The sequence below is a fragment of the Brassica napus genome, chromosome C4, assembly GCF_020379485.1.
Source record: "Brassica napus cultivar Da-Ae chromosome C4, Da-Ae, whole genome shotgun sequence".
In the NCBI taxonomy this organism is placed as follows: domain Eukaryota; kingdom Viridiplantae; phylum Streptophyta; class Magnoliopsida; order Brassicales; family Brassicaceae; genus Brassica; species Brassica napus.
In genome coordinates, this window is record NC_063447.1 from 53838056 (window position 1) to 53853660 (window position 15605).

At 35.1% G+C, this 15605-nt stretch overlaps 2 protein-coding genes and 2 pseudogenes across 2 annotated transcripts; 3 read left to right on the forward strand and 1 right to left on the reverse strand.

Moving 5' to 3' along the window:
* Positions 1-2: 2 nt before the first annotated feature.
* LOC125585244 lies at positions 3-5190 on the forward strand (annotated as a pseudogene).
* Positions 5191-7951: 2761 nt separating this feature from the next.
* On the forward strand, positions 7952-8706 carry LOC106434859 (annotated as a pseudogene).
* A 2342-nt stretch (positions 8707-11048) lies between these two features.
* LOC125585245 (mitoferrin-like) lies at positions 11049-12579 on the forward strand. Its single transcript, XM_048753957.1, has 2 exons — positions 11049-11965; positions 12084-12579. Exons 1-2 carry the CDS (start codon positions 11177-11179, stop codon positions 12288-12290), a joined length of 996 nt encoding a protein of 331 aa, XP_048609914.1. The 5' UTR covers positions 11049-11176; the 3' UTR covers positions 12291-12579.
* A 2040-nt stretch (positions 12580-14619) lies between these two features.
* On the reverse strand, positions 14620-15459 carry LOC106434864 (E3 ubiquitin-protein ligase RHA1B). Its single transcript, XM_013875715.3, has one exon. It carries the CDS (start codon positions 15321-15323, stop codon positions 14847-14849), a length of 477 nt encoding a protein of 158 aa, XP_013731169.1. The 5' UTR covers positions 15324-15459; the 3' UTR covers positions 14620-14846.
* Between the last annotated feature and the right edge of the window lie 146 nt (positions 15460-15605).

The window sequence follows — 15605 nt, forward strand, 5'->3', positions numbered from 1 at the left end:
CCATTTTAACATAGATTCAGATCAAATATGAAAATATCACAAAAGATATTAAAATTATATTATAAATTAAATTTAGCAAAATTTAGATAAATACAATAAATCAATATTGTTGAATATATGTCGAATTTAATCGGATTCGGGACCCAGACTTACAGGTAGATTTCATATTGGTTTTTCGAGTATGAATATTTAATTACGTTAATAATTCAAAATTTTAATAAATGCAACAATATCATGATTTTATTGAAACCTTATTACATATTTTATCATCAAAATTATTTGTATTAAAACGTTAAACATATTATAATCTGCACATTTATAACACTTTCTTTATAGCATTTAAATGTAAATAAATAGTCAAAAATATAAATTTATATCAAATAAATTTGATTTGTTTCAGAAATAAATCCGCATTTAAAAAACACGGGTAAAAAATATAACTAATAACTATATACTTTGTTATTTAAAAAATAATAACTGTTTAAGAATAAAGTACAAAATTAATGTGTGAAATGGCTATAGCACAAGTGTGTATAATTATGAAACATCACAAATTCAATACAATTATCAAAACCTCGTATTAATAATTTTTAAAAAATATTTTGCACAAATATGATTACAAAGAAAAAACACAAAATGATTGCAGAAAAAAACACAAATATAAAATCAAACTTCTTAAAAAATATAAAACAAAAAATATACCCGCCCTTTGGAAGGACGGGTCAGAATCTAGTTCTATTTAAATTTATATATCTCTAACGAGTTTTCTTTAGGCTGAGGGCATCTCCAACCCAACATTATTTTTTTCTACAAAATAAAGTAAAAGTAAGTACGAAGTAAAAAATATTCCGAGTCCCAATATTTTTGGGTAGATCGTGGTTAAGTCTGATTGGAATACTTTTTACTTCATACTTACTTTTTACAGCAGAGTCCGGTTCCTTTGGATAGCTTGTGGATCACGCGAGTCAAGTTTGAAGGAGGCTGTTGACGGTAGTTTGGGTGTTGTAGTAAGCTGGTGCGATCAGCTGCGTGTGTTGTGTCACACAGCTGTAGTCGGGTTTTGGACGCATTGTGGGTGTATAACGAGACATTGGAAGGGATGTATTCTGGAGTACCAAAGCTGAAGTTTCCTTTGGTTTGGGATCAGTTTTTGAATGCTAAGATGATTGTTGAGGAGAGACGAGGTCAAGGAACTGATGAAAAGGTTTATTGATGGAGAGACTGAAGAAGGGAAAGATGTGAGAAGAAGGGGCTTGCGATCTCAGTGAGATCTGTCGTGGAGCTATTGCAAAAGCCGGTTCTTCAGATGTTAATATCGACGCTTTCATTAAAGATATAACCATATGATCGTGCATGTGAGTTTTACGTTGTATTTTGGTTAAATAAACGAAACAAAAGCACTAAGCGAATAACTAGAGAAACTTAGTGCTGATAAGGTAGCATACGCTTGAGTAGTTAATGCTTAGTGATGAAGGGGTTTGAAAGTAAGTAACCACCAATTAAACTGGTCCATAGGTGCGACTACTAATGGAATTAAGCCCATCCTTCTACAATGAGCGGCCGTTGAACTAATAAAGTAGTGGATTCCAGTTACAGTGAGCTTGACAAGATCGTGGCAGGTGTTGTACACAGCTATTGGAGAAGCAGGGTCGCAGGATTTGAATTCAAGGTTCTTGCTTGGAGGTGGTGGAGGAATCAGACGTTACGGTTCATTCAAAATGATTCTACTATTTTAAAAAAATATTAAGCAAATAAATTAATATATCATCATTTAACAGGAATATACAATTTAATATTCGATTAAGACAACAAACAAGAGAGAAAAAGGAAAGCAGATATAATACAATTTAATATTTGATTAAAAATATATGAGTATAATTTCAAAGTTTTCAGTCTGTAATTACTAGAGGGAAAAGGTAAGTAAAAACGAGAAATTGCATTAACCTAAGCGAATAAGGAAAATGAGGCGGTGCACCAAACCCTCTATATAAACACCCTACCACCCCCTCTCAATCTCCATAAAACAAGGTCAAAAACTTCAACAAATCTCTCACAAACTCGTTGTCCTTGACATCGATTGATTTTTTTGTTCCAGAAAAAGAAAGAACCAAAACATCGATCATGGCTTTGATTAAGAGCAACACCTTCTTCCCTTCTTTGATGATTCTTCTCGCTCTCTTTGGAGTTGCCGTTGGAGGAACAGTGCACAAAGTGGGCGACTCAAGCGGATGGACCATGATGGGTGTTAATTACGAAGCCTGGGCTTCTTCAAAAACTTTTCAAGTCGGAGACTCTTTGGCTTTTGAATACAACAACGGTTTTCATGACGTCACTGAAGTCACTCACAATGATTTCGAGCTGTGTGAACCGTCTAAACCATTAGCCAGATATCAAACAGGATCAGATACGATCAGTCTAACAAAACTTCATATGCGGATTTCCTAGTCACTGCGACATAGGACAAAAGCTTCAAATCCTCGTCCTACCAGCCTCCTTGGGTCCCGTTGCAGCCCCAGTTCCCGGACCAGTTCGATCACCTACTACCTTCTCGTCATCTCTTTCACCGGTTAATAATGTTCCACAGCATCAGATGGGTCCACCACCAACTCCACATAGCGCAGCTGCAACCAATAATGTTTGGATCGGATTCAGCTACTTTCTACTTTCTCTTTTCATCTTAGTTTGATAGATCATTCACATGAGATTTTTTCCTTTGTCATATCTCTAAGAATCTTTCTATTTTTCTATTTTTTTGATGCTTAATAGTTATTATTTAGTTTTATATGGTGTGAGCAAATTTTAGTATCCATTAAAAGTTATTCAGATTTAATTTAATTTAATTTTTCACTATTCATATAATAAATTTTAAGCGATACCATTCATGTTAACGATTATTCTTCAATTTAGTTTAGTCTGATTTCATGATCACTACAATCCAACTTGACCGCAAGTTTTCTAGAATTCAAGTGAAAGGGATAAGTTTGATGTTAGATTATCATATCGAATTTCATAGTCTATATATCATTGTGTTAAGAGTTAATAAATCCTATAGTTAGTCATCTCAAGTACTTTAATTTTCTCATAAACGGCGTTGGTGTTCGGTACAATAGGGAGATATATGCTCAAATATGTCATGATAATAGCACACCAAGTTACTCGTTTGCTTGAGTTCTTTACAACTATAGCAGTTTCTTTTTTTCAATATACTTTTTTCCAAATATAAGAAGAAGTATCTGTTAATTACAAAAGATTTTCTATAATGTTTCTATTTATAGAGAAAAAAAATTTCCACAAAAAAAAAGGAAGAAAGAGAAAATGGTATCTATACGGCCGGATATAATGAACAAAAAAATATTTTTAATGGATGTTTATCAATATTAGTTAAAAGTTTATAAGATATCTACTTCAAAAATAATACTAGCTTAAGACCCGCGCTATATATAAAAGTAATTTTTATCTATTATTATTTATTTGTATTCATTTACGTATTATGTATATAATTAAATTAGAGTAAGGACATAAATAAAAACAATACATCTTGTTTATTTGCGATACTTTTTTGGTAAATTAATCAAAACAATTATTTTATTTATTTATCTATACTATTATTTAAGAAGTGATTTAGCTTACTTGTCATGTTTTTCATGATTTTAGGATATTTTGCTTATTTGTCATGTTTTCAACAATTTTAGTTAATAATTTTCTTATTTGTCATATTTTAATTAATTTAATTGAATCATTAGTTTAAATGATCGATCTACATTACTATTTAAAACTTAAAAATCATCATCTATATAAAAATTTGATATTATTTTATTTATTGTAAACTAAATGCATAATGTTTGACTTTGCCGATTTTATAATATTTGACGTTAAGTTTATACGGGAAATCTGCTTTAAACTATCACAAAAGTTTAACCATGCTAAGGGACATAATGAAACCCTTGATTTTTTTTTGTCTTGGTGAATGTTAGCGTCAGTAGATACATGTATATACATATTTCTGTTTATTGATGGACATAATGAAACCTTTGATTTTGCAATATGTATTGATCTTCATTGACTATTTTGAAACCCTTGATTTTGCAATACGAATTGACATGTTCATTGACTCTTGAGGTTTAATAGTTAGTTATATTATTATATTATAAAGTTTTGAAATATTAATTGGTTTATAATAGTATCCGGCGAGAAGACAGATCAGACATTAAAAAGGAATATTGTTGAAGGCATTAAAAAGGAATTTGCTGATGTTTTAATATATCCAGTGAATTGAATGAAAGTGATTGGATGACCATCAAAAAAATTTCATACTGACATGTAGGAGAAAGTTATAGGTTAACGCTTCATGATTTTAAAATAATTTGGAAATCCAATACTTCTTTTTTGTAACTTAAATCCAATACTTCTTTGAAACATATTTAGTGAATCATGATTCTACTTAAGTTTCTTGAAAACATATTTCTCATTCGCTGGATATGAGGATATACACATTGGATTAGATTTAGTTATATTTTATGCTAATTATTAATTTTAATAATTTTTTTTAGTAATTTAACTGATAATTTATCATTATCTTCAAAATAATTAAAAAATTGTAACAATACTATCATACTTAAATTTATATTATATTTAATTTAATAACATTAAAATATTATATATATATGTTTACATTATATTTGGTTTTAGTAATATTAAATCGGTTCTAATTTTAGCATATATAACATATAAGATAGAATGAATCATCTATCTTTTAAGATATATTTATTAGGACAATCAAAATCACTCATTTTGATATTTTTTTACAAAAGTTGGCTAAGATACGAAAAAATATATATTTTTTACGAAGTGATTTTTTGCTCTTACGTTGAAAATTAAAGCGTTTAAAATAATCATTATCCTTAATAAATAATAATATTAGATTAATTTATTAATATATAATGACCATAAATTAAAAAAAATTATATATTATGTTATCCAAAAATACTTTACATCGTAATATTTTAAAAATAAATATATATCCATGTATATATTTTTATATATATATGAATGTTTTCAAATTTATTTTACGTAATAAAATATATTTTATTAAAATAAAAAAACTTTATCTTATAAAAAACTTTACAATATATCTATTTACAAATATTTGTAAGATTATTAAGCCCGCAAGTGCGGGCAAATCACCTAGTTTATATGGTATATAACTAAATTTCAATGACATGGACATAAATATATAGTATATTTTAATATAAATATTTATTATTGAGAATTCATACTCATATGATAAATACAAAATTTCTAATGTGCGAATTTTTTAGTGCAAATTTCAAAATTAAAATATTAAGGTTTCAATACAAATTTAAAAATTATCATATTTAAGTATTTTTTTTATTTTATATAGTTTAATTTTAAACTATATTAATATATAATATGAATGTCTAATAAATGAGACTTCATATTCATACGATTTATGATCATTTGTATCTTGTTATTACCAAAAAGAGTTAAATTAATGATCACAAAATTTTAGTGTGAGACGTTTAACATTTTTAATAATTTATAGTCGTTTTAAAAATTCAAAATATAACATATAAGAAAAAAATTTAATTTTTTTATTATATGGTTAATGTGGTTGTTTAATATCTTTTATTAATATAAAATTAAACAAAAAAAAGCTAAGATAAAAAAAATTATTATCAAATATTTATTATTCATAATCATTAATTGTCATATATACGTTAATCATATTAGGCAATTCCGTAGTTTTTATTTAATGAAAGTGCAAAAATATTCTTTTGTACATTATTTATCAATTTTATAGTTTGTTTGATAAAAAATATGATATAGGTTAAAATGAACCAATCTATTTCTCTAAGAATTCTGAATTAACTCGTGTAGAGCTTTTAACAATTTTCCCCTCCCTGACTTACAAACTCAAAACTTCAATTATCTTTTCAACTCGTTTTCGTTTGTTGTGGTTAATTAATTACCTCGTATCGGAAAAAAGATAAGAACTTACAACATGAGTTTTATCAAAAAAAAAAAAAACTTACAACATTGGTTAATATGGCTTTGATCAAGAGCAACGCCTTCTTCACTTCTTTGATGATTCTTGTGGCTTTTTTTTTTTTAATCATCAAAGCCTTTATTTCATTTATGAACTAATAAAAAGAGATACATCTTTACACCTAAAAGGCGCCAACAACCGTGTGAAATAACCAAAAACTTACCTATACAAAGATCTTCAAACTACCTGCAAATTTTTTTTAACTCTTCTAAACTTCTCTACCATAACCACTTCTATAATTTCAAACTTCTTCAACTTCAACTTCTATCCCTTCAGTCCTTTTCACCTTCATCGACTCTGCTAAAAAAAACTAAACCAAGTGCCAAGCAGAGTAGTATCAGTCCTTCTAGAGTTGCTGGCTCTTGATAAAGGATCTAATCGGGCTTGAATAGCTTGCTTCATCTCAAGGATCACTGCCTGTGCCGGGCCAAATCTCTGATTATGAATTCGATTGTTCATTTCCTTCCAAATACTATAAATTGCTGCTTGGTATACGAGCTTAGTTATCAGCTTCACGGACTCATCAGGAGATGGGTTCCTGAGTCATCTCAAACCATCTTCAAACAGGACAGGAGGGTGAATATTCAATCTCGAGCAGAAAAATGTCCACAATTCGGAGCTGTAACTACAATAAAAAAAGAGGTGTTGCCTCGTCTCATCTGCCAAGTTGCATAGAATGCAAGTTGACGACACCTGAAGTCCCCAACTCCGCATTCTATCTCTCGTTCCCAGTCTGTTTCTAGCAGTCACCCAAGTAATAAAGGCGTATTTCGGTATCCTCCCTTGGAACCAAACTTGTCGGTGCCAGAACACTGACTCCCCCTGAGGATGCAGAGCTGCCCAAGTATCTGCAGTGGAGAAAGAGCATGAAGCAACTCTGTTACCTAGCTTCCATAAGTAACTACAATCATGTTCAGAAGAGATAATAGGGCCTGCTTCTGGTAAGCAATCTCGAACCAGAGAAATAAGCATGTTCCTGCTACGGCTTCTATTAACCCACCAGTTATCTTCTCTTAAAGCTTCCGCAACCACTGCATCACCATGAAGACCCGTGACCCCTGGTCCTCTAGGTCCCGTTATATCGATCAAAGGACCTAGAGAAGTCCAGTTATCATGCCAAAAGCTAGCAGAAGCTCCATTACCTATCTCACATATTATCATAGGGAATGCAATGTGTCTCAAATTACAGAGGCTTTTCCAAATCCAACTATCTGATTTCTGTGGTTGAAGCTCCCAAAAGTTTTTATCCCTAATTAAATGACTTCGGACCCATGAAACCCACAGAGAGCCACCTGCTGCAAAGATCAGCCAAATCAATTTTAAACCGAGCACTTGATTCCATTCCTCCAACCTCCTTAGACCCAAACCTCCTTCTTCTTTGGGAGTACAAACTAAAACCCATGAGATTTTAACTCCCCTAGCATCCGTCGGAGCTCCTCTCCAAAGAAAAGCATTGCACATTTGCTCCAGCAATTTTATGCATTCTTTTGGAATGATAAAGATTGAAGCCCAAAAGGCAATCGTGGAGTAGATTACTGCTTGAATGAGTTGGAACCGACCCGCGAAAGATAAATGACGGACTGTCCAGGAGTTGAATCTGTAAAGTACTTTGTCCAGTAGAGGTTGAAAGTCACTCTTCTTCATTTTTTTTGAAGACAGCAGCACTCCCAAGTAGCGAATAGGTAGAGCCCCTTGCTTAATTCCCAACCTCTCTGCCATCTCCTGACATTTAACCAAGCATTTTCCATCCAATAACAGCTCAGTCTTCTCCTTATTAATCCTTAGCCCCGAGACAGTTTTGAACTCTTCAAGTATACTCATAATACCAGCTAGACTCTCCTCAGAGCCATCAAAAAAGATGAGGACATCATCTGCAAAGCTCAGATGTGTGATAAGAGTACATTATCTGCAGAAAAGATTCTTGTGGCTCTCTTTGGAGTTTCTTTTGGAGGAACCGTACACAAAGTAGGCGACTCAAGCGGATGGACCATGGTGAACGTCAATTACGAAGCTTGGGCTACTTCGAAAACTTTTCCTTCTTCGAAAACTTTTCAAGTTGGAGACTCTTTGGTTTTCGAATACAACAATGTTTTTCACGATGTCATTGAAGTCACTCACAATGATTTCGAGCTGTGTCAACCGTCTAAACCGTTAGCAATAAACCAAACCGGGTCTGATAGGATCAGTCTAACCAAACCAGGATACCAAAACTTCATATGTGGTGTTCTTGGTCACTGCAAAATAGGACAAAAACTTCAAATCCTCTCTTTCCGGTCTCAATGGGTCATGTCGCGGCTCCAGTTGCTAGACCGGTTCGATCACCTAGTACATCTTCGTCATCTCCTTCACCAGTTAGTAATGGTACACTGTATCAGATAGGTCCATCACCAGCTCCACATAGAGCAGCTTCAATCTCTATTGTTTGGATTGGACTCAGCATATTCTTTCTACTTTCTCTTCTAATCTTAGGTTGATTAGATCAATCACAAACGTTTTATTTCCTTTTTTGTTCTACTCGATCCTTTTATGTCTACGTGTGAATTGTAGGTTTTCTTCAACATAATTTTGGATCAATTATATATTTATCTTATAACATACTCTTTTAAATTTAAACTGAAAATATTATTTATAATTAAATTTAGCTTTTCCCCTACTCACCTTCTAGTTTCTTTCTTAGATATGAATGTTCCGTCGATTAAATTTTATCGAATTCATTAGTATTCTTGATCAAACAACTGAAGAGTTAATTAGAAAATTATTATATTTACATTAAATATTTAAAATTTAATTTGGTTAATTAGAGAATTATTTTAATGAAATATTAAAATTTTAGATATACTAAAAAATAAATAAGACAAATTTTTGAATTTTCACAAAAAAAAATATATTGAAAAACCCATTGTTTTATCATATAATTAAATTAGTCATAATTCATTTTGATTAAATTTAATTTAACTGAATTAGATAAATTAAAACTGACTAAGGATTATTTAAATTGGGATGAATCAGTTAAATTTAAATAATATTTTAAGACATTGTTTACTTTTATATATTTTATTTTTTTGTGATTTGTCACTAAAACCAAAAAATTAGATGACACCTAAAAGTATATAAAGTTATTTATTTTGAATTTTAAAGTTTTTCTGTTATTTTTAATTAATATTTAACATGATTCCAAATATTTATTTTCCTCATTTCTATATGTATTATGTTTACTGTTTTTCGCTATTCATATATTTTTTCTGAAAACTTGAAAGAAATTAATTCCTAAATTTTTAGTTGAATTACTTATATTTTAATAGAGTAATTAGACACTAGCTATAACTTATCTAGAAACTGTATAAATTAAAATATTTTAATTAATATTTCCATAAAAAATGGATTAAAACTCTTATTAGTCCAAAAAAAATTAGACGTTCTAGATTAATAAACAAGTTTTTGATAAAAAGAAATTATAATAGACATATTTTGTCAGCTTTCCCGTTTTTATTCTGTTATCTAAAACAAATTAAGACAGAATAAATCCTTAGGGGAAATAAAAGGGATGTAAAAGCCATTGGCGAGCACGACCCGAGAACCTCCGGTAAGAAAACCCTAGCTCCGACCCGCCGCCTTCGACGGTGCCGGAGGCGATTTCGTCAGCCCTCTCTCTCATTTGCTCTTTGCTCTCTTCTTCCTCCTCCATTTCCAAGTCAATATGCAATTTGCTCCGTAACTCTCGAGTTCCACCGGTGATGCTTCGGTTTCAACGGAGGCCGGACTTGTTTTCTTATGGAGAAAAGGCGAGGCTCAAGATACGGCAGAGGAATGGTGAGTCGGCTTTTAGGACTGATGATTAAGTCAGATCTGGTTTTCCCGTTTCAGATCTCCGACGGAATCATCACGGAGACGGCGCGTGCTCTGGTGAGTCGCCTCATCTACCACAAATCTACTTTCCCAGGAGGCGGTGAGGCTGATGGAAGAGTTGTTCAACGAGTGGGTTAGAAGACTGTCCTCTGTCTCTTGGGGATCCAACATCCCACCATTGACGACGAGCCTCAGGTTCTGTCCGGCGGTGGAGGTTTAAACTGTTGAAAGATTTGATTAGTTGGATGAGTTCGTCGCTTCCCGTCATCAAGTTTGGGAAGCGCCTTAGGGTGATGAAATCATTGGTACTTGGTCTGAATTCAATCTCTTGGAGACTAACGGTCCGTCTAGGAATGGTTTCGGGATTAGACTTGTCCTGTCTACTAGTATATTTATTTTCTTAGCGGCATGCCAGTTCCAGTGCGAGAAGTTTCTGTGTTTGGTGTTTGACGGGTTCAGTGGCAGACTTCTCCTTTTATGGTGGTGATTGCAGTGAGCTTTCGTCGGTCGGAGTGTTAATGAATGTTATGGGTTTGGATCGTCGAGGCTTGGTTGTGTGAAGGGTTATGGTGAGCTTCTATCTAGGTGTAAAGTGGACGTCAGAGAGTGCGTTCAAACCGTATCCGAAAGTTGTGTGGATCGTGAAGCGATTCTTCTTGTCGGGTTGTGAAGCTTTGGGTCTTGGTTACGAGTAGGGATGGTATTGTTTGGCAGGCCATAGGCGGCAGCGATAGATCCGGGTTAAGAAGACTTGGTGTCTTGGGTTCTTCAAGCGGACGGTATCGGGTGGTTGCCGTGGGCAGCAGCGATATGTCTAGCTCACTGCTTATTGCTATTTAGGAGGTTTGCTACATTGGAGTGTCTTATGCTTAAGTGTAGTTGTGTTTAGGTTGCTGCGTTTATTGCGGTTTGGTCTATGTTTTATCAAGGTTGTGTTGGTAAGTTGCCCTCGTTGTGGGTTTAAGCTGCTCCGTTGTGGGCTTTAGTTGCCTTTCTTTGGGCTTTGGTGTGTCCGACATGTTGTGGGTCTAAGCTGCTCCGTTGTGAGCTTTAGTTGCCTTTTTTTGGGTTCTAATATGTCCGAAGGTGTTGTATTAGGATTTTACTTTTGAAATAATATTATCAGTGGAAAAAAAAAAAAAAGGGATGTAAAAGCCCAAACCAAGTTTTAGTTTACCCGCCGCCCCCACCTTCCTCTCTGTCGGAGATTTCAGTTCTCAAATCTCCAGATTCGAGAACTGATCTCGGAACCCTAATTCAACAATGGCGATAGAAGCCGCCGCCACAACATCATCCAACGACCTCCGTCCAATCCCCCAACCACCGGATTTCCACCCCGCCATCGTCGTCCCATCCCAACCCAACGGACTCCGATTCTGGCAACTCATGGTCGCCGGCTCAATCGCCGGCTCAGTCGAACACATGGCGATGTTCCCAGTCGACACCATCAAGACCCACATGCAAGCCATCCGCCCCTGCCCGATCAAACCCGTCGGAATCAGCCAAGCTTTCCGATCGATCATCAAAACAGAGGGCCCATCCGCTCTGTACCGAGGCATATGGGCCATGGGCCTCGGCGCCGGCCCAGCTCACGCCGTTTACTTCTCCTTTTACGAAGTCTCCAAGAAGTATCTATCCGGCGGGGATCCTAACAACTCCGCGGCGCACGCGGTTTCCGGCGTGTGCGCCACCGTGGCGAGCGATGCTGTTTTCACTCCGATGGATATGGTTAAGCAGAGGCTGCAGATCGGGAACGGGACTTACAAGGGAGTTTGGGATTGTGTCGGGAGGGTGATGAGGGAGGAAGGGTTTGGTGCTTTCTACGCTTCGTATAGGACGACGGTGCTTATGAACGCTCCGTTTACGGCGGTTCATTTCGCGACTTACGAGGCGGTTAAGAGGGGGTTGAGGGAGTTTTCTCCGGAGCGTGTTGGTGGCGGAGAGGAGGAGGAAGGGTGGTTGATTTATGCTACGGCGGGAGCTGCGGCTGGTGGGTTGGCGGCTGTTGTGACTACTCCGCTTGATGTTGTTAAGACGCAGTTGCAGTGTCAGGTAAAGTTGAAACCTTTGTAACTCTGAATGACTGTCTATAGAGTTTATGAGAACCAATGTGGTTGTGATGGTAGATGCTTTATAGGTAAACATAGTTTGTCTCTGGTGATGTTTTCAGGGTGTATGTGGTTGTGACCGGTTCAAGAGCGGTTCAATAAGCGATGTGTTTCGGACAATATTGAAGAAAGATGGTTATAGAGGACTTGCCAGAGGGTGGCTACCGAGAATGCTATTCCATGCTCCAGCAGCTGCGATCTGCTGGTCCACTTATGAAACAGTCAAATCATTCTTTCAAGATGTTAATGGCGACTCAAACACAGCTTGAAGAAGATATAAACATGAGTTTGGCTTTTATTTGCTTGCCTGATTCAGGTAAATTGATTCTTCACAGAGCTGCTGGTTGTTGTTAGTGTTAACACATTCGCTCTTTAGAGAGATCTCTGTTTGTATACTGATTTGTTTTGAAGCAATAATAATGTTATCAGATTAGAGTCCCCATGTTTTTTCAGATTAGAGAGATCTTTGTTTGTATTTTTATTTGTTTTTTATGAGATATACTAAAAGGAATAGATAAAGAGTCAAATTTTCCGATGAAAATATGTTCTTTTGTTGCATTGAATTGTTTCACATCCCATTTATCGAAAAAAACCCGTACACGATCACATCTCCCTTCTTTACTTTCCATTATGTTAAACTGCTTGAAGAAGTAAGAAGTATGTTGCAGAGGCATGTAAAGTGGCAACATATATATTTACCGATGCATCTAGATAGGTTTGACCAGATCCTTGAGAGCTTAGTTGGTAGGGACAGTCAAAATAGTATTCTTGTGGAGTAGTCGAGAAAATGATCTGACATGCAGAACGAGAAGTAATCAAGCTCTCTTACTCAAAAGGCTGAACATGAAACAAAATAGCATCTACAGATGTATAAGAGAAAAGTAAAAAAAAGAAGATTAAGTCCACAGTCTCCAACATTGCCTGTATTCAGAACACCAACTTCCTCAAGCATGGGTACAATACTACTTCACCAATAACCTCAACATCGAGATACCCAAGAAGAGACAACAAAACAACATTTGTAGATAACAACAAAGATGAGAATAATTTAAATCTGATATACGAAAAGGTTTGAAGTTAACATCTAAAAATCCAGCACCAGTGGTCTAGTGGTAGAATAGTACCCTGCCACGGTACAGACCCGGGTTCGCTTCCCGGCTGGTGCATTTATTGTTGAAGAGCTTTGATGATTATTGGCTTAGCAATGGTTGGGTCCTTTGCATACCTCTGATTTCTCGGGTTTCACTGCCATGTGACTGAGCTCTTATTTTTTGTTAAAATCTTTTTTGTAAACATATAAATTGTAAAAAAGCTCTTTTCATCTGAAAGCACTTGTCTTATATATTGGAGTAGTAGCGAATCTTGTTTTTTTACTTGATTTAGTAGAATTAATTATGTAATAGGTTTTGGTGTATCAAACAATTACTACATTATTTTCTTCTTAGTATGCTACATTTAAGAGCTGAACTGAATGTGTATGTGTACAAGCTCAATTGGAGATTATTTATTTCTACTAAATTTTATAAGTTCAAGAATATCTGCACTTGAGTTCTTAAGCTCTCGGAAAGATAATGATCCTCATTGAAAAAAATTTCTTTAGCTTTTCGGAATAGCACTTGCCGTATACACCGAGTGTTGTATTGTCTTTGTCGGAATAACGAAAGTAGTAGGCTTTGATCATTTGTGACATAATGAGGTGAAAGATGAAGAAAAGATAACCAAATGTCAGGTCTAGGTTTATAATCTTCTAGCAATTTGGATACTTGTTTTGTTTCACTCAAACCCTTATCAATGCCATTTCTTCTGCTCTGTTCTGAAAATTTGTCTCTGGTGATGGTTCAGGGTGTGTGTGGTTGTAACCGGTTCAAGAGCGGTTCGATAAGCGATGTGTTCCGGACAATAGTGAAGAAAGGTGGTTATAGAGGAGTAGCCAGAGGATGGCTACCAAGAGTGCTATTCCATGCGCCAGCAGCTGCGATCTGCTGGTCCACTTATGAAAAAGTCAAATCATTCTTTCAAGATGTTAATGGCGACTCAAACACAGCTTGAAGAAGATATAAACATGAGTTTGGCTTATATTTGCTTGCCTGATTCAGGTAAATTGATTCTTCACAGAGCTGCTGGTTTGTTAGTGTTAACACACTCGCTCTTCAGAGAGATCTCTGTTTGTATACTGATTTGTTTTCAAGCAATAATGGTATCAGATTAGAGTCCCCACCACCCCAAGGCCTTGTTTTTTCTGATTTGCTGTTTCAGATTGGAGAGATATCTGTTTGTATCTTTATTTGTCTCTACGAGATATACCAAAAGGAGTAGATGAGCTTAAAATAATCCATTCAGATTACACCAAAAAAAGAATCCATTCAGAAGGATAAAAATTCAATTTTTCTAATGAATGTCATCTGTTATTTTATAGCATTGAATTGTTCACATCCCGTTTATACAGTACTAGAACATATCATGAAGACGTGAGAAAATTTTACCATGAAAGAATCTAGCTTCTCAGATGACAGAACGATGAGGGAAATAGTAACCTTCTCGAATATGCTCAAGTCGAAAATAAAAATAAAAAAATAGAATATGCTCAAGTCCACAGTCTCCACTCAACATTTGCATATTTTAAGAATACCAACTTCCTCGAGCATATTTGTTTAACGACTTAAAACTCGACTATCACATGGTTAAGAAAATATTCTATGAAAAAGTTCTAGCTAATAATATTAATTAAAGATACAATAGAAAACTAAAACTTAACACACAATACTGAAAAGAAAAACACAGAATACTGATCAGATACCAATATCTAAAGAACAGATGCAAATGTCTTATAGTAGAATATTACTTTCCGATTCTTCAATGTACCAAACCGAACCAAAACCGGAATTTATCCGCGCGTAATATTCGGCCGGTAAGAACCGGTCTCGACAAATCGGACATGTGATCTTGCGGCAGTCGACGATCCAACGGTCCATGCAACGATTGTGGAACACGTGTCGGCAGTTCGGAAGCTGTGTAACTTTATCATCGTATGCAAAGTCCAAGAGACAAACCGTACAGCAGTCTTCGAGATCGGTCTGAAGATCCGAGAAACGAACCACCGGGTAAACCTCGTAAGCGAGAGTCACCGCCGTGTTGTCGGGTATGATGGGGCCGGGTCGAGGAATTCCATCGTCTAAAAAATGGGGTAAACCGATGTAAGGACAGAGAGCGTTGACCATGTCTCTGAAGAAACCGATGACGGAAAGTATCTTAAATAGGTACTCCGGAATCTCAAGCTCCTTTATACCCGTAGGAAAACCCATCGCAGAGAGAGAGATAGAGAGAAGAGATGGAGCAAGAGATGTTTACAGAGACGAAAATATTTGTAAACATAGATGCTTGGGTTTTCAACTGAAGATATGAAATGAGCAATTGGAGGGGGGACCAATGACGGTGGGTCTATGACAGTAATATATAGTCTACTTCTTTTTGACAATGGTATTATTATTATTATTATTATAATTTTTTATTATTATTGTCTTGGTTAGGTGGAATAGGTATGTAGATCAGATCGGTGGTATCTTGTCTTCTCTCTTTCCCATTCT